The 26,171-nt window shown below is 42.0% G+C and overlaps 1 protein-coding gene across 7 annotated transcripts in view; it reads right to left on the minus strand.

Moving 5' to 3' along the window:
* Positions 1-26,171, minus strand: part of ACSL6 (acyl-CoA synthetase long chain family member 6) — a 111,342-nt gene that overhangs the window by 65,678 nt on the left and 19,493 nt on the right. The window contains exon 1 of one of the 7 annotated variants that reach the window (XM_073355624.2): positions 7,057-7,105. The exons of the other annotated variants lie outside the window; for them this stretch is intronic. Within the exon in view, the coding sequence (XP_073211725.2) occupies positions 7,057-7,087 (31 nt within the window). The 5' untranslated portion in view covers positions 7,088-7,105. Of the gene's footprint in view, positions 1-7,056; positions 7,106-26,171 lie in introns of those variants that run through there. 7 annotated transcript variants of the gene reach the window in all.

Below are 26,171 nucleotides of genomic sequence, written 5' to 3' on the forward strand. Positions count from 1 at the left end.
TTTGGGAACCACTGCTCTAATTTATCGTTCTCCCTTCCAGTGTCACAAATACAGTCTATAAAAAGGTAAATCCCAGAGTTTTCTGGACCTGGATTTGCACTCTGAGGTGGACAATAGCTTAGTACTCAACAGTGCCATCAGTTGGTGGATCACTAGAAAGCCTAATTTAAAATAAGCTACTCCAAGTATGCCCATTTGAGGCGGGTGTTTTTAATAGTTTATACTGTGCTGGAAATATAAAATTATACTGCAACTGGATTGCATTATGCTAGACCACACTGATCTCAAACACCCAGAATCTCCCCTTGGTTGCTGTAGGTAGCTGGCAACCCATACACTCCTTCTAGTTTAGACTGTGGTTCTGGACCATCAAATATTGCCCCCCCGACTCCACACCGGGAGGCTACAAAGATAGTGTAAAGCTATTTCCAGTCTTGTATTGAGCATAGCTTGGCCAAACCAGAGAATCTGCCTTCTAGTTTAAATACATCATTAATCAAAATGTAGACCATAACTGCACTATTAGTTTATGTTTAATATCAGGTATGTCACTCAAGTAGACTGACTGATCTTACACTGGTCTAAACTGTAACTCCAGTGAAGTCAATGGAGTTAATGGGTTTAACCCCAGTGTGAGAGCAGAATCAGTCCCATGGTATGTCTATGATGCAGTTTAAATTTTACTGAATGTCCAATTTGGTTACCTGATGACAATATTCCTATAATTATTTCATATTTTTAATCCCTGTTCTGGAGGCCAGAAGTCCCAATGAGTTCAGGAGACTAAAATTTACATGTCTAGCATCCAAGTAAAATTTATCATTATATCCATATCCAAGCACAAAAGAGTATCTGAAATCACACGCCCAGTTTACTGAGGTGCACTAAAGGCTGTTAGTTATAGCTATGAGCTAGCAAAAATAAGCAAGCTCTTATTTGGATTAACGCTGTCAAGTGATAAAAAAAATTGTGATTAATCACACAAGTAAAAAAATTAATCGCGATTAATTGCGCTGTTAAACTATAATAGAATACCATTTTAATATTTTTGATGTTTTCTACATTTTTCAAATATATTTATTTCAATTACAATATGAAATACAAAGTGTACAGTGCTCACTTTTATATTTAATTTTGATTACAAATATTTGCACTGTAAAAAACAAATGAAATAGTATTTTTCAGTTCACCTAATACAAGTACTGTAGTGCAATCTCTTTATCATGAAATTAGAACTTACAAAATGTAGAATTATGTAAAAAACAAACCCTGCATTCAAAAATAAAACAACTTAAAAGTCCACTCAGTCCTACTTCTTGTTCAGCCAATTGCTCAAACCAATATGTTTACATTTGCAGGAGATAAAAGGTGCTTGCTTCTTGTTTACAATGTCACCTGAAAGTGAGAACAGGCGTTCACATGGCACTGTTGTAGCTGGTGTTGCAAGATATTTACATGCCAGATGCTCTAAAGATTCATATGTCCTTTCATGCTTCAGTCACCAATCCAGGAGACGTGCGCCCATGCTGACGACAGGTTCTTCTCAATAACAATCCAAACCACTGCAGACCAACGCATGTTCACTTTCATCATCTGAGTCAGATGTCAAAAGCAGAAGAAAAGGAGTACTTGTGGCACCTTAGAAACTAACCAATTTATTTGAGCATAAGCTTTCGTGAGCTACAGCTCACTTCATCAGATGCATTCAGTGGAAAATACAGTGGGGAGATATATATACATAGAGAACATGAAACAATGGGTGTTACCATACACACTGTAACAAGAGTGATCAGGTAAGGTGAGCTATTACCGACAGGAAAGCAGGGGGGAAAAAACCTTTTGTAGTGATAATCAAGGTGGGCCATTTCCAGCCGTTGACAAGAACATCTGAGGAATAGCGGGGGCGGTGGGGAATAAACATGGGGAAATAGTTTTACTTTATGTAATGACCCATCCACTCCCAGTCTTTATTCAAGCCTAAGTTAATTGTATCCAGTTTGCAAATTAATTCCAATTCAGCAGTCTCTCGTTGGAGTCTGTTTTTGAAGTTTTTTTGTTGAAGAATTGCCACTTTTAGGTCTGTAATTGAGTGACCAAAGAGATTGAAGTGTTCTCCGACTGTTTTTTGAATGTTATAATTCTTGACGTCTGATTTGTGTCCATTTATTCTTTTACGTAGAGACTGTCCAGTTTGGCCAATGTACATGGACACTGAACTATCTAAACTACTACATGCCACAGGGGGCCACAAGAGTGGTTCCCTTAACCCACCCAGCAATATTGTTAATCTATCCAACTGTACTCTTAGCCCAGCAGAAGAATCTGTCCTATCTCGAGGCCTCTCCTTCTGGCCCTCCACCCCCACGAACATGATACAGTTCTGTGGTGACCTAGAACCCTATTTTCGACATCTGCAACTCAAGGAATATTTCCAACACACCTCTGAACAACATACTAACCCACAGAGACCTTCCTACCAACACTACAAAAAGAAGGATTCTGACTCCTCCTGAAGGTCGAAACAACAGACTGGACTTCTACTTAGAGTGCTTCCGTCGACATGCACAGGCTGAAATTGTGGAAAAGCAGCATCACTTGTCCCTTAACCTCAGCCGTGCAGAACACTGTGCCATCCACAGCCTCAGAAACAACTCTGACATCATAATCAAAAAGGCTGACAAAGGAGGTGCTGTCGTCATCATGAATAGGTCGGAATATGAACAAGAGGCTGCTCGGCAGCTCTCCAACACCACTTTCTACAAGCCATTACCCTCTGATCCCACTGAGGGTTACCAAAAGAAACAACACCATTTGCTCAAGAATCTCCCTGAAAAAGCAGAAGAACAAATCCACACAGACACACCTCTAGAGCCCCGAACAGGGGTATTCTATCTGCTACCCAAGATCCATAAACCTGGAAATCCTGGACGCTCCATCATCTCAAGCATTGGCACCCTGACAGCAGGATTGTCTGGCTATGTAGACTCCCTCCTCAGGCCCTACGCCACCAGCACTCCCAGCTATCTTCGAGACACCACTGACTTCCTGAAGAAATTACAATCCATCAGTGATCTTCCTGAAAACACCATCCTGGCCACTATGGATGTAGAAGCCCTCTACACCAACATTCCATACAAAGATGGACTACAAGCCATCAGGAACAGTATCCCCGATAATGTCATGGCAAACCTGGTGGCTGAACTTTGTGACTTTGTCCTCACCCATAACTATTTCACATTTAGGGACAATGTATACCTTCAAATCAGCGGCACTGCTATGGGTACCCGCATGGCCCCACAGTATGCCAACATTTTTATGGCTGACTTAGAACCATGCTTCCTTATCTCTTGTCCCCTAATGTCCCTGCTCTACTTGTGCTACATTGATGACATCTTCATCATCTGGACCCATGGAAAAGAAGCCCTTGAGGAATTCCACTAGAATTTCGACAATTTCTATCCCACCATCAACCTCAGCCTGGACCAGTCCACACAAGAGATCCACTTCCTGGACACTACAGTGCTAATAAGCGATGGTCACATAACCACCACCCTATACAGGAAACCTACTGACCGCTATTCCTACCTACATGCCTCCAGCTTTCATCCAGACCACACCACATGATCCATTGTCTACAGCCAAGCTTTATGATACAACCGCATTTGCTCCAACCCCTCAGACAGAGACAAACACCTACAAGATCTCTATCAAGCATTCTTACAACTACAATACCCATCTGCTGAAGTGAAGAAACAGATTGACAGAGCCAGAAGAGTACCCAGAAGTCACCTACTACAGGACAGGCCCAACAAAGAAAATAATAGAATGCCACTAGCTGTCACCTTCAGCCCCCAACTAAAACCTCTCCAACGCATCATCAAGGATCTACAACCTATCCTGAAGGACGACCCATCACTCTCACAGATCTTGGGAGACAGGCCAGTCCTTGCTAACAGACAGCCCCCAACCTGAAGCAAATAGTCACCAGCAACCGCACAACAAAAACACTAACCCAGGAACCTATCTTTGCAACAAAGCCCGTTGCAAACTATGTCCACATATCCATTCAGGGGACACCATCATAGGGCCTAATCACATCAGCCACACTATCAGAGGCTCATTCACCTGCACATCTACCAATGTGATATATGCCATCATGTGCCAGCAATGCCCCTCTGCCATGTACATTGGGCAAACTGGACACAAGAATAAATGGACACAAATCAGAAGTCAAGAATTATAACATTCATAAACCAGTCGGAGAACACTTCAATCTCTTTGGTCACTCGATTACAGACCTAAAAGTGGCAATTCTTCGACAAAAAAACTTCAAAAACAGACTCCAACGAGAGACTGCTGAATTGGAATTAATTTGCAAACTGGATACAATTAACTTAGGCTTGAATAAAGACTGGAAGTGGATGTGTCATTACATAAAGTAAAACTATTTCGCCATGTTTATTTCAACCCCCCCCCCCCACACACACACACACATACACACACACTGTTCCTCAGATGTTCTTGTCAACTGCTGGAAATGGCCCACCTTGATTATCACTACAAAAGGTTTTTTCCCCCCTGCTCTCCTGCTGGTAACAGCTCACCTTACCTGATCACTCTCCTTACAGTGTGTACGGTAACACCCACTGTTTCATGTTCTCTGTGTTTATAAATCTCCCTACTGTATTTTCCACTGCATGCATCCGATGAAGTGAGCTGTAGCTCACAAAAGCTTATGCTCAAATAAATTGGTTAGTCTCTAAGGTGCCACAAGTACTCCTTTTCTTTTTGCGGATACAGACTAACATGGCTGCTACTCTAAAAGCAGAAGGTTGATTTTCTTTTCTGGTCGTTCGGGTTCTGTAGTTTCTGCATTGGAGTATTACTCTTTTAAGACTCCTGAAAGTATGCTCCACACCTCTCAGATTTTAGAAGGCACTTCAGAGTCTTTAACCTTGACTAGTGCTGTAGCTATCTTTAGAAATCTCACATTGGTACCTTCTTTGCATTTTGTCAAATCTGCAGTGAAATTGTTCTTAAATCAAACATGTGCTGGGTCATTATCTGAGACTGCCATAACATAAAATATATGGCAGAATGCGGGTAAAACAGAGCTGGAGACACACAATTCTCCCCCAAGGAGTTCCGTCACAAATTTAATTAACACATTTTTTTAACAAGCCTCATCAGCATAGAAGCATGTCCCCTGGAATGGCAGCCAAAACATGAAGGGACATATGAATGTTTAGCATATCCGGCATGTAAATACCTTGCAATGCCTGTTCTCACTTTCAGGTGACATTGTAAATAAGAAGCGGGCAACATTATCTCCTGTAAATGTAAACACACTTGTTTGTCTTAGTGAAGAAGTAGGACTGAGCTGACTTATGGGCTCTAAAGTTTTACATTGTTTTGTTTTGAGTGCAGTTATGTAACAAACAAACAAATAAAATCTACATTTGTAAGTTGTACTTTCACAATAAAGAGATTGCACTACGGTACTTGTATGAGGGGGAATTGAAAAATAGTATTTCTTTTGTTTATCATTTTTACAGTGTAAATATTTGTAATCAAAAATAATATAAAGCGAGCACTATACACATTGTATTCTGTGCTGTAATTGAAATCAATATTTGAAAATGTAGAAAAACATCCAAAAATATTTAATACATTTCAATGGGTATTCTATTGTTAGTGCAATTAAAACTGCAATTAATCATGATTAATTTTTTTAATTGCAATTAATTATTTTTGAGTTAATCGTGTGTGTTAACTGCGATTAATCAATTAATTTGGACAGAATGACTCTTAGGCTACACTCTTTAAAAACTGCCAGCACTTGCCCAGATTCTCTAGGACTACAGTCTCCTCAGTCATAGTAAGGCAAACTCCCCATGCTAGACAGTATTTGCTGCAGAAGCAACATACTCCTTCTCCATAAAGGGTGACCTTGACAACAGTACTGTTTTCTCATTCGTAGTTGAATCGACAGAGATGAGGAAACAAAGCTTATTGGACCCAAAACATCTTAGTCTAAAGGGTGAGATGCAGAGATACGTCATTCAATGAAAAATTATTCTACAATGTAAGCTTTCTGAGCCTTTAAAGCTGGATCTTAACACCGCTTTGCTAAATATTGATTGCCCCAACCTCATAAGCCCACAAAATGTTATTTGGGCTGGTAGTTACATTGTTGCAACTCTACTGACCTCAGCAAAATCGCACCAGCGTACCAATGAGCAGAATGTGCGGTGATAATTTCAGCTCGCCCTCCTTGCCCTGCCCCGCCCCAAGCCCAAACGGAAGAAAAGTCTTCCTGCATGTATATTTCTTTACACTTAAATTAGTGCAATTAGTCTAATTAATACCTATCGCAATGCTGGAAGATCTTATTTTAGACCCGAGTACTTTAGACTGTATCTTTTTCCTCCAGGACAAATATTTAAAATCAAATATATTATATATCATTGAAAGAAAAGGAGTACTTGTGGCACCTTAGAGACTAACAAATTTATCTGAGCATAAGCTTTCATGAGCTACAGCTCACTTCATCAGATGCATTGGTTTTATTGGTTTCAGAGTATCAGCCGTGTTAGTCTGTATCTGCAAAGTACTCGTTTTCTTTTTGTATATCATTGAAATTCAAATGATTTCCATTAGACTGTTTAACATTTGACAGTCAACAGGAAGATGTCTAGTTTTTTGGTTATTGTTTTTAACACCCTGGCCCCGGTATTTGGGGTTTCCCTATACTAAATGTGAACAGCAAGCACAATCCTGTATTTAGCACAAGAATTCCATATCATCTCCTAGGGATTAACACAGGTTTTTCTGGTCAAAAAAGTTTATGTATTGCAAAAAAAAAAAAAAAAGCCTTTTCTTTACTCTTACACTAACAGTTTACTAGATTTCTTGCCTCCAATGAGATTTCTAGGGTTTTTTTTTTTTTAAGCAAAGCAGCATTTAAGGCATTCAAGTGCAGACTTTCCCTAGTTTGAGTATTTGATAAGGGGGGCTTCTTCTGCCCAAGCACTGAATCAAAGTTTAGTTACTTACTGGATCCATGTGGGGATTCTAAGATTCTCATGCGAACACACCCTTTGATTCAGGACTATCCATTCCTTTTCTTCTCTTACAGGAGCAGCAGCTAAGAGTGCAGCACTGCAATGACAGGCAACCTCCTCCAAGATGGGAAAGTCATTCCAAACTAGCTGCCAGGATTCAAAAGCACAGTGCAAGCTCCACCCTCTCTGAGAGACCAACTGGATCAACTCCTTCATACTTCCAGTTCTCTCTGGATGCAGGAGTCTTGAGACCCCTCTCAAAACCACTGCTCCCTTGTGACACGGTACTGCGGTAACCCCTCATGATCGGATTCAAAGCCCAGTGAAATCAATTAAAAGACTTCACTGTGCTTTGCAGCAGATCCTGAATCTTTAGGCAGACGGGCAGAGTGTTATTTACCTAGCCACGCACACACCTGCCCCCCATATACAGGACATAGCACACATTTCCATGGTTATCAACTTTGTTGTAGTTGAATTGTTATTTAAATGACCCTTTAAAGGGAGGCTTGCAAATTACTCAGTATTCTAGTGTGTACGATACTGTGGACAAAATCATTACTTTGGTGTCACATGATGAGAAAACAAATGGGAGGAAGTTGCTTTTAGAGTCTAAGATAAATTTCTTGCAATATTTGACTTACTAATATTTCCCAAGGGACCCAGCAGGCTAGTCATTTGGTATTAAAGCCTCACTGCTCTCAGGAACAGCAATTAATAGAGACCACACTGGGGAAATAATTGTGTCAGATACCACTGGGTCATTTTTCCAAATCTTAAAATGGATAATTCTGAAAGCATTTCTATAAAGACAGAGTATATTTCCACTGCTGCACTACTGTATAAAAATTATGTTAAAAGGTATTCACTATATATCTGAAGACTTATTATCATTGCTTAGAATTGATATTAATTTCTCTGAGACTCATAACACCAGAAAGAGTTAGTGTGAAACAATACTGACAGTAAACATTTGTAAATTCTGTCTGTAGCCAGCACAATATAATTATACATGCCTGATGAAAGCACTCAATGGGAAAGCAATTCTAGTAACAACTAGTGTCATTAAATGCTGTTTAGCTACTGTTGATTTACAATAACTCAGATGAAGGAACCTGGACCTTAGGAGACTACAGCCTATGAATTCATAATAATTGCTATAATTAAAAATTAGAGATAGTCCAAAATAGAATTTTGACTGTGAATCTCTCTAACAAATTTCAGGTGGGGGGAACTAAATGTCAATCAGTTCAGAACCTGCAGCTGTGGATTTAGTTTGGTTCAGATCCCAACTAGAAGAGTTTTGCAATTCTGGTCTGGATGCAGCTCAAGTCTCACCAGGCCAGTCACTCATAAGTTTTTAGCCCTAACTGGCAAAAACTCTGAGAATAGCTGATCGCCTGGCATGCCCATCACTTTCGGCCAATAACTTGTGAGATTTCAGAGATATCAAAGCTTGACCTGAACCTAGCTCTGGCCTCAAATGCAATATCTGAAGATGTTTTCCTTGGCTCTCCTCTAATTAAAATTAATATGAAATAAATGGGGAGTGGGGCATCAGAGCATTCAAAATGCCACATTTGTATTTGCAGCTAATTGAAAACTGAAGCAAACCTCATCCTCTGTTTCAATTTATGTAAGATCCTAACAGTTAAGGAAATGACACTATGATACTTTCTAGTAGGCACAGAACCATTTGTAATGCTATTAATACCGAGGAGGAAATCTATGGCAACAATTCGATGTCGATTGTAATACGCAGTAGCAAAACTCCTCGGAAACTGAAGATAGTGAAAAGGAATACTTGCAACAAGACAGAAGGTAACAAAACCAGCAAGTACTGTGAAGGGTAAGAAAAGTAGCATGTCTTAACTGATATTGGAGCAGGTTTCAGAGTAGCAGCCGTGTTAGTCTGTACCCGCAAAAGGAACAGGAGGACTTGTGGCACCTTAGAGACTAACAAATTTATTAGAGCATAAGCTTTCATGAGTTACAGCTCACTTCATCGGATGCATAGAATGGAACATATAGTAAGAAGATTGTGTATATACACACACACAAACATACAGAGAAGGTGGAAGTTGCCATACAAACTGTAAGAGGCTAATTAATTAAGATGAGCTATTAAGATTTCAGAGTAGCAGCCATGTTAGTCTGTCATTTCCCATTAGGATAGGTGCTCTAATCACCAGGCTATAAAGTAATTCTTACACTTGCGCTTTCTTTCTCTGGCCCAATGACTCAAAGTACTTATCCAAAGTTGAAGAACTGCAACAGGAGAGACTGGGGGAGCTCTCACATGAGACTATCCCATAGCCCACTGGTCAGAGCACTTTCGTGGGAGGACCCTGTTCAAATCCTTCCTCTGAACCTGGGAGAGGGGCTCCCGACTGTGGATCGCAAGCACCTCCCTGCAGCCTGGAGGTAGGCACCTAACTCTGAGGTGCAAGGCTTAGGACACACCTCTTTTGTTAGCATCTCTCATTGGCTAGGTTAGGTGGCTCCCTACCTAGCATGCTGGCTTTTGCAGATCCCATTCTTAGGACTATCTTTCCCCATGCATCCCCTAGAAACTTAACTCAATCTTTGTGGATCCAATTGTTGTTCCAGTGATTTTCTAGAAGCCTAAAAGTTAAGTGTCCCTTTGTGGATCTGGGCCCTAAATCCTTTTACACTTGCATGTGAACATAAATTTCAATGGAATTTAGGCACCTAATTCCTCAAGGCTCCTTTGAAAATCCCAGCATTGCTCTATTTGCTAAGACACCAACAAGCAATGTAGCCACTACGGGATGGATGCATTATTTAGTTTCCTGCTTATTGCCAGTTATCAACTGGCATACAATTCTCTATGTAGTCTAGGGTGACCAGATGTCCCAATTTTATAGGGACAGTCCCAGTTTTGGGTTTTTTTTCTCTCATATAGGCACCTATTTCCCTCCACCTCCTGTCCTGATTTTTAACACTTGCTATCTGGTCAGTCTAATGTAGTCATTTAGTGTATGCAAATCTATTACATTTCGCCCACTGCTGGTGAATAAGGAGAAGCAGAATTAATTTCCGCTGTAGGAAGAGGGTGATTAAAGTGTGGTATGGGAAAAAAGAAGTTCCCTTTTGCATGCATGCTCAGCTAGAGCCCACCTACATATCCATATTGTTATCTGATTTACCTTCACTTTAGGTATCGTATTTAGGCAACTAGTAAATTGTATCTTGACTGATTAATGGCTTGTCCCTCTGGGACACTCTGTACTTCAAAGTAGCACCCTGGAACCTCCACATTCACCACTGTGATAAGATTCGGATATGTTTTGTACAACGTACACCTTGTGAGGTATCATTTTGTAAGTCGTGATCTATTGATCAATAATATCCTGTTGAATTGTAGATACTATCATTGCATGTGAAGTTATGAAGGGTTGCTACAGGAGTACTTGTGGCACCTTAGAGACTAACTCCTTTTCTTTTTGCGAATACAGACTAACATGGCTGTTACTCTGAAACCTGCTATAGGAGTGTTACTGAAATATATTAAACTGTGAGGTTGGGAATGCCCACTGCCAGCCTTTCAGTTACAACAAAGGAGTAGCCATCGCCAGCCAGATGGTCGTTAATGGCTCATCAGTACACAATCCACTATCCTAGAGGCTTCTTTGAGAAGGCAGTCTGCCCCCATGGCATATGTAACACACATCACAGCAATGATCTTCCTAGCAGCTGGAAAAAAGTAAAAAGAGGGAGAGTGACATCACTTGGGCTGTTCCCCTTCCACACTTGTACCCATCTCAACACCTGGAAGAAAAGGGACTTTGAACTGGGGAAGAGTGGTCCCAGGGTGGAAGGGTGTCTAGTCTATATTGAGGAACTGTAATCTGCTTGTACCCTGTGTTAGGGTGAGTTACTGCTTGATTCAAATCTTGCTTAGTCTGTTAAAGTTAGAATTTAGATTTTATTTCACAGGTAACCAACTTTGATCTGTATGCCTGCTACTTAAATCACTTAAAATCAGTCTTTCTATAGTTAATAAATGTTTTATATTTTACCTAAAACATTGTGTTTTGGTGGAAGTGCATGGAGAATCTCAGCTCAGATAACAAAGGCTGGTGCATGTCCACTTTCCTTTGAAGAAGTGGCAAACTAACACTGGTCAGGCTTCTGGCCAGTGCAAGACGGTACATTTATGGGGTGCAAGGCTCGGGGGAATTGGCTGGAGCCTCTCTATTGATGGTTCTTGAGTGGCTGGGAGATTATTCATGTAACTCAGCTGGGAATGTCCCTGCCTGTGGATGGCTGTGTAAGTGCAGTGCCTGTCAGATGCTTAGAGTTTAACTCTAAGCCCAGACTGGTGGGACTGGAGGGCTCAGTGGTCCACGGTCCAGGCTGCACCCCAGGGACCCCGTCACACCATGCAATTGCTTCCTGCTTTTCTAGACTCAGCCATACTTTTTAATATTCTTTTGGGAATTATGACAGGTTTCAGAGTAGCAGCCGTGTTAGTCTCTAAGGTGCCACAAGTTGTCCTTTTCTTTTTGCGGATACAGACTAACAAATTTATTTGAGCATAAGCTTTCGTGAGCTACAGCTCACTTCCTCGATGAAGTGAGCTGTAGCTCACGAAAGCTTATGCTCAAATAAATTGGTTAGTCTCGAAGGTGCCACAAGTCCTCCTTTTCTTTTTGGGAATTATGTTCATTACTCAGCTTCAGAGGATAACAATGAGAGCCCCATTCCTGCAAAGAATTCAAGCGTGCTTAATTATATGCACTGTGAGTAGTCTCACTGACTGCAATGCGAGCGTTCACAGTACATAAAGTTAAGCGCATGCATAACCCTTTGCAAGATCAGAGTCTAATATAGTTCTTATAGGACATAAAGTGCTGCTTGAGTCTGGAGCTGGGAGATTTCTCAGAGACAGTAAAGAGGGATAAAAATGAAAATAAAACTCAGAAGGGAAGTTGCTTGTTTTGATTACTATGCAGTAAGCGAAGATTTAAACAACATAAGCTGCACATGTGACCGAGGGTACATTTAGAACCACATGGTCTTGCAGAATCACACAGAACGGGAGGGGAATACGATCATAGTGACCAAGAATGGAGATGGACATAGCAGCTGGAATGGCTTTGAAATATCAAAACGCAGCAAGCAAGGAATATAGAAGGCTCCTATGAATGAGAAGCAGGGCATAAAACCAGGTAATTTTTAATTATCAAAACAAAACAACCCACCCCTTTCCCTTTAGGAATTAAACCAGCTGAATCTGTTAAGCTGTCTACAGGCCTAGAGGACGGTTAAAGAACTAGCTTTCAACAAGTACATAAGCCTCTTTAGCATGAATCTCTTTTGTGCCTGCAGGGCTGGATCTCAATTCAGTGAGCCTTGAGCTGAATGTCTGGAACTCAGGAAGTAAAACCAGAACTCTGGTGCAGCAGGCAGTACCTGTTCCCTTCCACTGCCACGGTTCTCAGCATCCTGCATTGCATCCTTAGCATTGTTCTCCAGTGGTGATCTAGGAGGACCTAACTTCAGTGCAAAAGGGGTTAAATCCAGCTCAAACCTCTTTGAGCAGGAGATCTGCTAAAGAGGAATAAGGCAAATAGTGTTCATATTGAGTAAGCCTTCAATATTTTCTCATGACCTTTAGTTACCTTCTGGAGGGAGGGAGGAAAACAGATCTTGTGATTAGTTCCACCAGGCCACATTTATCCCTAGTATCAATAAATTTGGTCCACTGATGTAAGTGGGCCTATTTGAATGAGAGAAGCAAGCAGGATTTGGCCCCAAATGGAGGAAAAACTGTCTTGTAGTTTAGATAAGCTATTACCAGCAGTAGAGTGGGGTGGGGGGGAGAGAAAACCTGGATTTGTGCTGGAAATGGCCCACCTTGATTATCATAGGTTTCAGAGTAACAGCCGTGTTAGTCTGTATTCGCAAAAAGAAAAGGAGTACTTGTGGCACCTTAGAGACTAACCAATTTATTTGAGCATGAGCTTTCCTGAGCTACAGCTCACTTCATCGGATGCATACCGTGGAAACTGCAGCAGACTTTATATACACAGAGATCATAAAACAATACCTCCTCCCACCCCACTGTCCTGCTGGTAATAGCTTATCTAAAGTGATCATCAAGTTGGGCCATTTCCAGCACAAATCCAGGTTTTCTCACCCTCCCCCCACACAAACTCACTCTCCTGCTGGTAATAGCCCATCCAAAGTGACCACTCTCTTTAAAATGTGTATGATAATCAAGGTGGGCCATTTCCAGCACAAATCCAGGTTTTCTCACCCCCGCACCCCCCTCCAAAAACCACACACACAAACTCACTCTCCTGCTGAGGAGAGTGGTCACTTTGGATAAGCTATTACCAGCAGGAGAGTGAGTTTGTGTGTGTGTGGCGGGGGGGGGGGCGGAGGGTGAGAAAACCTGGATTTGTGCTGGAAATGGCCCAACTTGATGATCACTTTAGATAAGCTATTACTAGCAGGAGAGTGGGGTGGGAGGAGGTATTGTTTCATGGTCTCTGTGTATATAATGTCTTCTGCAGTTTCCACGGTATGCATCCGATGAAGTGAGCTGTAGCTCACGAAAGCTCATGCTCAAATAAATTGGTTAGTCTCTAAGGTGCCACAAGTACTCCTTTTCTTTTTGCGAATACAGACTAACACGGCTGTTACTCTGAAACCTGTCTTGTAGTGAAGAGGAATGTAAGAGAAATGAATCAGGAAGATTATATGGATGTATTTTCATCTTGTATGAAATTATTGACAGATACTATTTCTGTACATGGCAGTTCTTCACAGAGAAGATAAGGGTCACAATACTGATCAGTGCTCTCTGGAGATATTTTTATTTCAATGAAGCATTAATCAATTTAATTTATGCAGCACTCAATTTTCCCAGCCCCAGGAGCCAAAACACTTGTGCCTTGATATTCAGAGTCCCTGACCACCACAAATCCTATTACAGTTAATAGAGGCTAGAGGTGCTCCGCATCTTCGGGAAAAAATTAGGCCATTAGCGCACAGTACAACAGTTGTAAACAATTATATGCCACACTAAAATTGCCACCCTGTTAACTCAGACAGCTTGTTAACTCGTCACCAGCTGTGCTGTTCACTTCCTAAACCTTTTGCTAAGAAGGTGAGACAATGTCAAAGGAAATACAAAGATCCACATCTTTGGTTTATAAACACCCCATAAGGAATGGGACTGGCCTCCACAAAGCTGCACTGACAGATGCATACATAAAACTGAAAGATTTTTGCAATATATAAACAAATAAAGGATCTGAATGTCCTAGAAGTCCCAACTGTACTGAAAAAGAGCATGAAGACCTCACTATACCTACCTTACAGGGATGTTTTCCAATCATATCTAAAAACCAAATACAGTAGATCAATTATTTGCCATGTTAAATGATTAAAAACATTCAATGGCTGTACAGAAATCTTACTGTTTTGACCCTTGTACCATTTCAGGGAGAACCCTAGTACCCCAATTTATATCAGTTAAGGATCTGTATCTTCACTTACCTCAGAGCAATGCCAATTTACACCAGCAGAGGATCTGGCTCATTACATTTTATATATATATTCAATTATTCATTTCAAAAGCCATGATGAACGCATTCTCTTTTTCTCCCCCTCTCCCTGAACGCAATCAATAAATGGCCTATAGACGTACACTAATCTAAAAATACCTGTCTCACAACCAAGTACAGCAGATGCACAGAGGAGTTGGTGACTTGTCTTAGAAGGAAAACGTGATTTTGGATGCTTAATTGAACTCTTGAAGACCTGCCTTTGACCTGGATAAGGAAGGTGAAGTAGGTATATATAACTTTACTTGTGGGAGAAACTCTACTGGTCAGTGCTGTGGTGTGTCACAAATGCATCACGGAGCCCGGTCTCTCTAAAGGAGGGGTCAGTGATCGTCTCATCTAATTGCAGACAAGCTCATTAAACACTTATTACCGTGGGTATCCGTGTGAATGAGGTTGTACTGCACATCAAAGGTTTATTGATGGGGCCTAAAAAGTCTCAACCCTGATTTTTTGCGGTCCTGCACTTTGTCTGCTCCCTTACACCTGTGCAAAGTGGGTGTAAAATTTCCCACTTTGTACAGGTGTAAGGCAGCAGAAAAATCAGGCCCTTAGTCCAGCACAGGGAGAACTATCTCAGATCTATATTCGGTAGAGTTCATACCCCAAGTGCCACGGGCGCAGCACATCCTAGGTATTTTCATAAACCTGCCTCCCTCCTTTTCCTTTCCATTCTTCTAAGGACTTGGGTTTTTTGAGTGATGAAGTTTTCTATTGTACAATTCTATAGACAGACACTCTATAACTAGCTTGAATACATACATACAGTTAAAGAACAGGAGGACTTGTGGCACCTTAGAGACTAACCAATTTATTTGCGCATAAGCTTTCGTGAGCTACAGCTCACTTCATCGGATGTGAGCTGTAGCTCACGAAAGCTTATGCTCAAATAAATTGGTTAGTCTCTAAGGTGCCACAAGTCCTCCTGTTCTTTTTGCGGATACAGACGAACACGGTTGCTACTCTGAAACCTGTCATTGTACATACACTTAGTTACCTGGGACAGAGTATAAAGAGAAGCAGTAAATTGAGAGGAAAAAGGTGTACACACACCCGTAACAGCTAGGTTTACAGGCAGAGTAATATGCAGGTACACGTAGCTTGATAGCACGTGGCACGGCAGCGTTCAAATTTAGCCTGTAAAATGATTGGCCCCCCTCCCAATGTATTTGAAGGTTATGTACCAGCTAGAGATCTCAGTTATCTGATTTTGCAGTGCTCAAGAAATGGGATTGTACGCCTGGCATCGCTCATGAAAACCTTAGCCGATACTTGCCCAGGCCTTTGAAGACAGAAAGCAGAATTATGTTATTGTATTCTTAGAGGTGGGCCTGGACCATGCCTCAGGACTGGCACACTGTGATGAAGTTTGGATCCAGATTTGAACTCTGCTGCTTGGGCCAACGTTCACTATACTATTATTATTCATTTTGATGATGATGATGTAAGAAAACAAGCATTGTTTTTAGCTGTCAGAACTCAGCAATATCTACAGTATTGTCCCTTCTCTATACAAGCCCTCGTTTGTTAGTCTGTCTCTTCATTCATATTAAGACTGTCCAAACCTTGCAGCATTTACTTTATAAAGGAGTCTGCTAACTACACTCTGCAACTTGAATTGCAAAAGGTTGTAAGTGGCCGGATCTCTGCAGGTTGCTTGAAGGTATCCCCAGACCCAGTCCCCCCTAAGTCCACCAATCACCCCTCTCCAAAACACAGACTGCCTCTTCTACCTTGTGGTGTTCCTTGAGCTTGTTTGGGGAGTGAGGCCTGGCTGTTTGCGGGAGGATGAGGGAGGAGATACACTCAACATGCTGACCCAACTATCCTGAACATGGGCTGAGGTTTGCAGAGGCATCAAGCGTTTCAGTTCAAGTAGGTTTGAAGTTCAAGGCATGCATTTTACATAGCTGCGCCTCACATGTTATGCACATACATTTTGTCAGGTATTAATCCCTATGGAATCAAAAGCTAAACCAAGGGCTTTACCTTCTAAAGACTCCAGCTTAGTTTGCCAGGTCTTCTGCAAAGTTCTGTGGTGCTCTGTTTGTGGCTACATTTTTCTGGGTTTGGGGGCAGGCAGAGTTTAAAAAAAAACCAAAAAAATCTTTTTGTATCATGTTTTCCAGTTTATATTTAGGACCGCATAAAGCAGGTCTGAGGCTATAGTGCCCGGAGAGAGATAGTGCCAGGCAAACTCAAATGTACGTGCCCTCTAGAATATTAAACAGGAAGCTCAACAGTATACCTAGAACTGATCTAGCAAAGCAAAAGAAGGAAAAAGAATGGCACAAAGTTTGTACAATATTTTCCTACTTATCTTTTCCTTCACGATTCTTTTTATTAGCCTGAAACACCTGACTGAAAACTCAATGACTGGACTGATGTTTGGAGGAAGCCTTTACTCAGTCAAGTCTTAATTCAGTTTTGCCTTCTGGGAGTTTTAAAATTACTTGGGTTCAGATCCTCAAAGGTAGACAGACACCTACCTCCAGATGTCTTTAATGTGAGTTAGGTGCCTAACTACCTTGGAGGATCTGGGCCTTAGGAAGCACCTGTAGCTCTCACCAACTTCAGCTGGGGCAGTACGTGTGCTGAGCACGTCTGAAAGTCAGGCCCTCTGTGATGTGCAGGGTGCTAAAACTCTTGCTATTATGGCTCTTCGTCTACAATTGCATGAGCTAAGGATGGAGGGTCAGATCTTCCTTTCTGATCCATTAGCCAGCCACCTCTACTTGTTAGCATTAAGGTCAACGTACAGCTTTCACTACTCAGGAATTATTAACAAATTGAAAACAGAAGTGTGCAACTGGTAACACAAGAATACATTAAAAGGTTCTCCATGGCTGACATGTCAAATGCTTTAACATGGGAACAGTTTATTGCGGTCATTACTAAGTCTGATAGAAATACATTTTGTGGGTAACAATAAAACATTGCAACTCAAGGGTTTTTTAAAAAGTAAAACTTGTGTAATGACGCAGGCATTCTACTGAATCCATCCCACTAATTCCACTGTGCCCTCCGATACAGCAAACGTTCTGTTATTAGGCACCCATTTGCAAACAAGTGCCGATCAAGTTCTAGTGCCTTTCCTAAGGATCCTGTCTATGCTACAGAAATAATGAAGTGAGAGGACCCTTGTCATGTTTTAACTGAGTTGCAACTATACTTGGCATGTGGGGACGTCTGTGTTTTGACCAGATCCGTTACATTGTTATATATGCAACACACACACACATATATCTCTCACCTGCAGATAGGTGATAGGCAGTGTTACTGCCTGTACTCTCTAGTATTAAACCCAGTCTAGATTGCAGAAAATCCTTGTCAATTTTGTTCACCATACAGAAATTGGGCTAAGTCTCTCAATGCCCTCACCTCCTCTTGACTTCAAAGTTAATAAAATGTGATGACTAGTAAATGCTAGAAACCTCTAACTGATCTCAGATAGCTTTTCTATGCACAAGAATGTCATCATATTTTTAAAGCATATAGTTTTAGTTTCTTGCACACACAACCGATAATAAATGGGCCATTAGTTACAGCAACAGTTGTGACATTAGAGACTAGCATTCTTGCTGGACTAGAAAATCAGTGAGTAACCAGCTTTTCTGTTCAGTTCATACAGAAGCTTTTCAAAGAAGGGCCTGCATATCTAAGCAGTCATTTATCCAGCCCTGCTGAGATACTCAGGCTCTGTCAGACTTGACAGTATGGATGTGATCATTTCAAATCTCCAAAAAACACATAGAATTTGCTGAGTTCTCAGAAAACAACATTCTTTTCATAAGCACACTTTAGCTTCCCCTTCACTTTTTTAAAACTTTCCAATTTATGTAATAAAAAGATGCATTCTCCCTATATATTAAATGGTACAACCTCCAATAGAAAATAAACCCAATATTTAGCTACATTTGCAGCATGTTGTTCTTCCTTACATTGCTCATAAGTAAGGCTATATTATCCTCTTCTTCATTGCTGTCATTCTAAACTTATTGTAGATCTTTGAAATTAAAATAAATAGCCAGGTTTAGCATTTAAAGAAATCTCTTCATATGTCTTCAAAGAACGGTTGTCAAATGGCATAATATTAATTGGTTGCACCAGATGCACACAATTCAAGGCATAATGACATTCCACACTCCCTGCATCCTTTCATTAAGGGTTTGTCTACGCTACCCGCCGGATCAGCAGGCAGTGATTGATCCAGCGGGGGTCGATTTATTGTGTCTAGACGGGACAAATCGACTGCTGAGCACTCTCCTGTCAACTCCGGTACTCCACCAGAACGAGGAGCACAAGCAGAGTCAACGGGAGAGCATCAGCTGTCGACTTACCGCAGTAAGTAGATCTAAGCACACCTCTACCCCGATATAACGCGGTCCTCGGGAGCCAAAAAATCTTACCACGTTATAGGTGAAACCATATTATATCGAACTTGCTTTTGCCCCCTCCAGAGACCCCCATCCCCAATCACCCCCAGGACCCCTCCCAACCCCCCTGCTCCCTGTCCCCTGACTGCCCCGACCCCTATCCACACCCCCACTCACCGGCAGCGGCGGGAAGGGGAGCAACGTGGCCCCAGCCCATACCACTCCGCCAGCTCCCAGCCGCGGCACTATGCTTCCTGCCGCTGGTGAGTGTAGGGAGGTTGGGGAAAGGAAGCCCCCCATACTCACGTGTGGCGGGAAGCAGAGCAAGGTGGCCCTAGCCCGCTCCGCTTTCCTTGCCCTGGCCCCAGCTGTGTCGCTGGGGGTGGGGGGTTGGGGAAAGGTCCCGCACTCCCCGGCAGCGGGAAGCAGAGCACCACAGCTGGAAGCTGGTGGAGTGGAGTGGGCTGGGGCCGGGCTGCTCCACTGCTGGTGAGTGGTGGGGGATCCCTTCCCCCCATCCCCCTCCCCCGAGCAACACGGCTGGGGCCGGGTGAGGGAAGCGAAGCAGGTTGCTCCGGGCCCCCCGTTAATCCCCCAGGCCACTCTGGGCCTGTGGGGCCCTCAAAAGTGCCCCCCCCAGCTGCTGTCTCCCAGACCCTGCAGCGGAGGGGGGGGGGAAGCCCTGCCCCTGCCCACCCTCCTGCCCCTTATCCAATCCCTCGGCTCCGGCCCGTCACCCTTAACACGCCGCTCAGAGCGCAGCCCCGCCCCCCCAGAGCACTGCTTTACTGCGTTATATTCAAATTCATGTTATATCGGGGTAGAGGTGTATGTCGACTTCAGCTATGCTATTCACATAGCTGAAATTGCGTATCTTAGATCGACCCTGCGCGGTAGTGTAGACCATTGCTACTCAAAGTGGTGGTCCGCAGACCAGTGCCGGTCCACAAGCCATCAGCTCCTGGTCTGCGCGCCCATTGGAAAAAAAAATTGCCAGTCCCCAACATCAGATAGCTTGAGAAGCACTGGTGTGGACAAGCCCTAAGCATAGGAACCAGTCTACCTTTCCATTTCTGCATGATGCTCTTGTAGACCAATAGGAACATTTCAGTTGTGATGATTTTATACTGAACGACTCCTCATCATGGGATAATTACTGATGAAGCCAGCTAAGAACAGAAACTTTAAGCATTCAGAAAAAGGACTATGTAATTCGACAGAAGCGGAACATTGTGAACTGTAGCCAGCCATGGTGGCATGTCTGCTGGCCTTTTCTGCCCTGGAGACAAGGATTTGTGTTTTAGTTTTCCTTCTAATGATGTTTGCTATAAGACTGCCAAAGTTCTAAGCCATAAATTTTACTAGTGGTCTTTTACCACTTTCACTAGAGATAAAATGACTTTCAAACCCATGTATGCAAATATAGTGGAACAGATAAGTAATGAACTGCAGCCGACATTTAGCGTGGGGGAGGGGGGTATATTTTTTAAATGTTTGCTTAGCGAAGTGCCAATGGGTTCACTTAATCAAGCCAAGTATCTGTATACAACCAGACTACAAAGTGACAAGCATTAAACAAACAAGAATGTGTGTGTGTGAGCGCGTATACACCTTAGGTCTGTGTTTAGGGTGCCCAGATGTCCTGATTCTATAGGGACAGTCCCATTATTTGGGGCTTTGTCTTAGATAGGCACCTATTACCCCCCACATCCTGTCCTGATTTTTCACACTTGCTGTCTGGTCACCCTATCTGTGGTGAACCGACAGCATTTTAATTTGCAAACTAAATCCCACGGTTTGTTTTGGAAAGTTTAGAAGGGAATCAAACCCCACAAGTCCACTTGGGCATTCAAGTTCAGCATATTTAAATCTCCAAAGCGACAGGAGATATTCATATCAAACATAGTCAATAAGAGTTTGGGATTTCATATCCAGTGTGCCTGTGACCATCTTCCTCCGCTTGTGAATCTTTGGCCAATACAGACTGGTTGTTAGCACAGCTGGTAAGCCAGTGAACCTTCCTCCCCTTATCTGGCCTTCTGTGCTCCATCATCCCCTTAGCGGTGCCAGTTACTTGAAATATCTGTGGGGCATGAGGGGGATAAAAAGGGACGATATCCTGGGACTTCTTGGGGGAGGGATAGGTCTAGGAGCGTACACACACAGTTTCCCATACGCAAGAAGCGGTTTTTGAAGCTCATGTCTCATAAAATGCTATTTAAATAGTTAGCCCAGTCTCTGGTACTATCAAAAAAACCTCAGGCTTAAGGCCAAGTAAGAACCATGGTTCAAAACAGAATGCAAGATGCTCCAGAAATTTAGGTCCAAAACTTGAGATCCTTGCTTAATTTATTTACACCATCATTACCCAGGAAAACTCCAATTGATTTCTATAAAAAGAAAAGGAGGACTTGTGGCACCTTAGAGACTAACCAATTTATTAGCTCTATAATAAATTTATTATGCTCTAATAAATTGGTTAGTCTCTAAGGTGCCACAAGTCCTCCTTTTCTTTTTGTGAATACAGACTAACACGGCTGTTACTCTGAAACCTGTCATTGATTTCTATGTGCGTTTGCCTAAGGGCTGAATAAAATCAGAGCAGTGAAGACCTCAGGATTTGGCCCATAGAAAATAAAGTTCTATCATCATGGGCTTGGTTCCCTCTCAAAGTGACACAATTAACATTATGAAGTTTGCACTGATCCGATACCCTGGGCAAGGCTTCTATCATCTCAGCCTGACAAACATGGCTCAGAAAAGCTGTTCCAGAAGAATTTGGCAGAGCCTACTTTCGCAATGGAACCGACAGCTTCTCTATATCTAGTCCCAATGCCACTCATTCAAAAGCCTTGCTGGGCTTGCTCTTTTGAAAGTGCTTTTTGAAAGACAGTTACTTTTGAAAGTGAGCTGTAGCTCACGAAAGCTCATGCTCAAATAAATTGGTTAGACTCTAAGGTGCCACAAGTACTCCTTTTCTTCTTACACTTAATAAAACTCTCATTGTTTTTGCAGCTGAGCGTCTCACCCCTTTGCATAGCCATATTCACATCGTCAGCCACCTCTGGAGTTACTGCCTTCGAGAATTGGAGCCTTCATCACAGCAAATACTAGATCCCTTCCCCACTTTATGGTTGTTAGAAGACAGCTGAAAAAACAGGAAACACTTCACAAGCCACAAACAATTTTCATCCCTATAAAGCTACTGTATAAAGGTTTAAAGAGGGTTCCTCCCTCCCACCCCCAATTAAAAATTAACAGAAATTATTCTTTTTCACAGGGAAAAAAAGGTCTTGACTTACATTATATATAAGCTTCCATTCAATATTCTGCGGTCCCTCTTCTTGCTCAGCTTGTTCCCTGCCTTTCCTCAAGAAGGATATGCCTAGAAGGTTGTAAAATGTATACCCTACCTTTCCGGAGCCGCTTAGAGAGCCTACTGCTTGTCAGATTTCACAGCTGGTAACTAGCTAAAGCTTTCCTCTTTTTATAAGAGACCTACCACCAATGCAAGAGTCCTTGCTCTGTTCTGCAGTGGGGCAGAAATTACAACACTTGTGTACTGAAGTAATCAACAGATTCTGCAACTAAGTTCCACCTCTATGCAAGTCCAACATAAACAGACTTTTGGTGCTGGGGCAAACTGGTTAGGCTCTTAGAACATATATTTTGCCTTTGATCCAATTAGCTCATTGTTGAGAATAAATATGCCAAGATCTTGTTGCAGAAATACTTGTTAGGGAACTGCTGCTAACTCCAGCATGTCCCACCCCCTCCCCATCTGCAAACTGTGGCAAGTAGTTAAGCTTGGCTAATGTCAGCTTAGTCTGCATTAGAGACATCACCACTATTCAGAAAGTAACCCTTGATGTACCAAATATTTTAGTTCATGAAGGCAGATTGCTTTATTTCAGTATAGTTTTCAGTGACATATAAAACCATGCTTAAGTCTACACAACATGCAACATTGATTGCAGATTCTGACACAAATGTATGTGAAATAGATTTTGAAAGCTTTGTAACTCCTAGCCATATGAAATGAGGACAAAGGTTTTTGGTTGTAAATCTGTAACAACAACTACAGAGTTTTTAGAAGACAGATGGGAGGGTCCTCTTTTGCTAAGTAATGACCAGAAAATGAAGACAAACTGAAGCTTCTGACACTAAGTAAATCAGTGGAGTTTTTGTATGTTGAAAAAATTGTTGTACTTTGAACAGAATGAACACACTAACAACTTATTCCAAAAACATCTTAATAAAATGCTTCAAGAACAAACCTACTTACGCAGACTATTGCCAACACAGTTATGATGTTCAAAGAGCTGCAGATAATCATTGTTGTAGCCAGTGTGGCTTTTTGTCCAGGGTACGCTAGTCACCAATAAAATCTCTACAAAAGCTTTTGCAATTCATTAATGTTACTTCTCTGAAGAATTCTACAGTGAGATTCCCTATTTATGGAGGCAGAGTGGTAGACATATAATGGTAAAAAATGTATGCAAAAATTTGAGTCAATGGTCACTAGACTCAAATATAGATTCTGTGCAATCAAACTTAAAGAAGTGCCTTGGCAACAATGATGTAAGTAGAACATTCTCTTTTCAAGGAACTTTGGGCCAGATTCTCTGCTGGTGATTTAAATGAGGCCATGTCAATTTACATAAGCTAAGGATCTGGCCCCTTATTTCTAACTGTCTATAAAATGGCAGATGCTCTTAAAGTTAGTTTAAAAATATATTTATCAGATGTCCTCAAGGTCAAACCCAACTCTAGGAAAGGATACTCCAACAGTATGAGACAGTTACTTTTTCCTAATTGAGATGTTGGCTTGCACAGTAGAATCTTCTCCTCAAACGAGAGGTACAAATATACTAAATTTGTTAGTCTCTAAGGTGCCACAAGTCCTCCTTTTCTTTTTGTGGATACAGACTAACACGGCTGCTACTCTGAAACCTTGTCATTTTAAAACTTGTGTCTGTTGAAAAAGAAATGTTCTTTCTAATAATACATGGTCGCCATCTTTTTCAGCAGGGCTTTATGGGTGTATATGAGGCACCTCATGAAGAGAGCCCTCTCATTTACTGTCTGGGCAGCTCACCTGCAGCTTGCAGTACTTGGTATTGCCTAAACAGAGCATGAAAGTGCTGTAGAATTTATTATTAGACGTCCCATGCCACTTTGTGGGGAAGTGGTCTGCCCTTTAGAAGGGTAGAAGTGCCTAGTGGTCAGCCCACCCCTTCATATGGCATGGCCCTTTAAGCATCTGAGAGGTCTGATTATATACACAAGGACTTGGGAGAGAGGAAGTGATCCCAGCAGTAAACAGAGTCCAGGAGGAAATCCCATTACTATTTCTTAGTGGGCCTGAGGCCAGGAGCCCGGCAGACTGGGAGGGGCAAGGTTTTCCTCTCCCCAACCAGCTGAGGATGAGCTGGGAGAAGGGAATCAGCACAAAGACTTCAGAGTAACAGCCGTGTTAGTCTGTATTCGCAAAAAGAAAAGGAGGACTTGTGGCACCTTAGAGACTAACCAATTTATTTGAGCATAAGCTTTCGTGAGCTACAGCATCCGATGAAGTGAGCTGTAGCTCACGAAAGCTTATGCTCAAATAAATTGGTTAGTCTCTAAGGTGCCACAAGCACAAAGGCTGCCTCCTCCTCCCTCTCCTGGCAGCGTAGCTACCAACAGGAGAAAGTTGTCAACTCTCTGAGCCTAGAGAATAAGTGGGGACAGCTGAGGGAGAAACTGGCTAAGGCCCTACAGCAGAGTAACTCACAACCCAGCTACAGGAGAAGAGCTGGGGATTCCTACTTTAAAGAGAGGGATAATAAGTGCTTGAATTATCCAGCTCTAGGAAGAGGACTGGTGCTCCTGCCACAGAGAGAGGCAGTGCCTGAAAGGTAGTCCTGAGAGTACTGGGAACAGGACTCTGATTATAGGCTTCAGGGGAAACCCAAAAACCAGGAATGTAACTCTGACCTCTTGAATCCTCACCCTCTGCCTTAATCATAACACCAGTCCTTCTTCACCAAAATATGACACTGCCCAAACACCAAGTGATTAAACAAAACAGATATTCTGTTCCATGTACTTGATGGTAGATACACTGCAAGAACTGACTTTTGGTGAAAACAGCATTAGAAGAAATGCAGCATGGTGCCAGGGAAGAAAATTGGGGTTCCTACTGTTGAGGCAGATGGAGAATGATTGCACTGCAGAGATGACATAACCAGTATGCAATTTGAATAGTTCCCATGCCACTCCCTGCCAGACAATTTGCAGAGTAGACTAATACTTATTGTAGCTTTAGAGGTAGCCAAGTTCCTTTCTTGGATCAGTGATCTCGAGGGAACCGCACTAGCCCTCTCACTCTCTGTTACAGTAGCTGTAGACTTGCCAACACTCTAAATCCAGAAAGAGGCTTACATACAGATACTGAAAAATATGTAGGCAATGGGAGTTGCAGATGCTAAGGCCCAGATTTTTAAAGGCATTTAGGCATTGTGGTGCTCAACCTTGCAACATCTAAATGATTTAGGAGCCTAAATCTCATTTTCAGAAGGGATATAGGCACTTAGGAGTCTAAATCCCATTGACTGCTTCTAAATACCTTTACAATTCTGGTCCTAACTTCTACTTTAGTACAAATATGATGAATACTTACTGAGGCCTAAGCATGTTAAATGAGCTAGAATTTATCTTAATACAGTCCACAAATACAAAGAATGTAACCTCTATATTTTGTGCTGACTATTCCTCATTAAGGGCCTGATCCAAAGCCCAGAGGTCAATGGAAAGCCTCCAAATGTCTTCATTGGGCTTTGGCTCAGGCCATAATTCTCCAGACAGAAAACAGTTATATCAGTAAGTGAAAATATTTTTTAAATGTCTCTAACCAAACAAAACTTTTTGACAGAAGTACATAAATATACCAACTGGATGCCTCTTATGTACATCCTACCTTATTATGCCATAACCAATAGTATGCAGAACACCAAGTTTGCTCTGAAATTTAAATTATTTCACTCAAACCTATGGGGACGAGTATCTTGTCCCAACAATAAAGTGATACTAGACTCCAGGGGACTGATTTTAAGCTTGTCATAGTCAGCAGAAAGACACCTAGTGAC

This window comes from Lepidochelys kempii, chromosome 8, assembly GCF_965140285.1.
Source record: "Lepidochelys kempii isolate rLepKem1 chromosome 8, rLepKem1.hap1, whole genome shotgun sequence".
Lineage (NCBI taxonomy): Eukaryota > Metazoa > Chordata > Testudines > Cheloniidae > Lepidochelys > Lepidochelys kempii.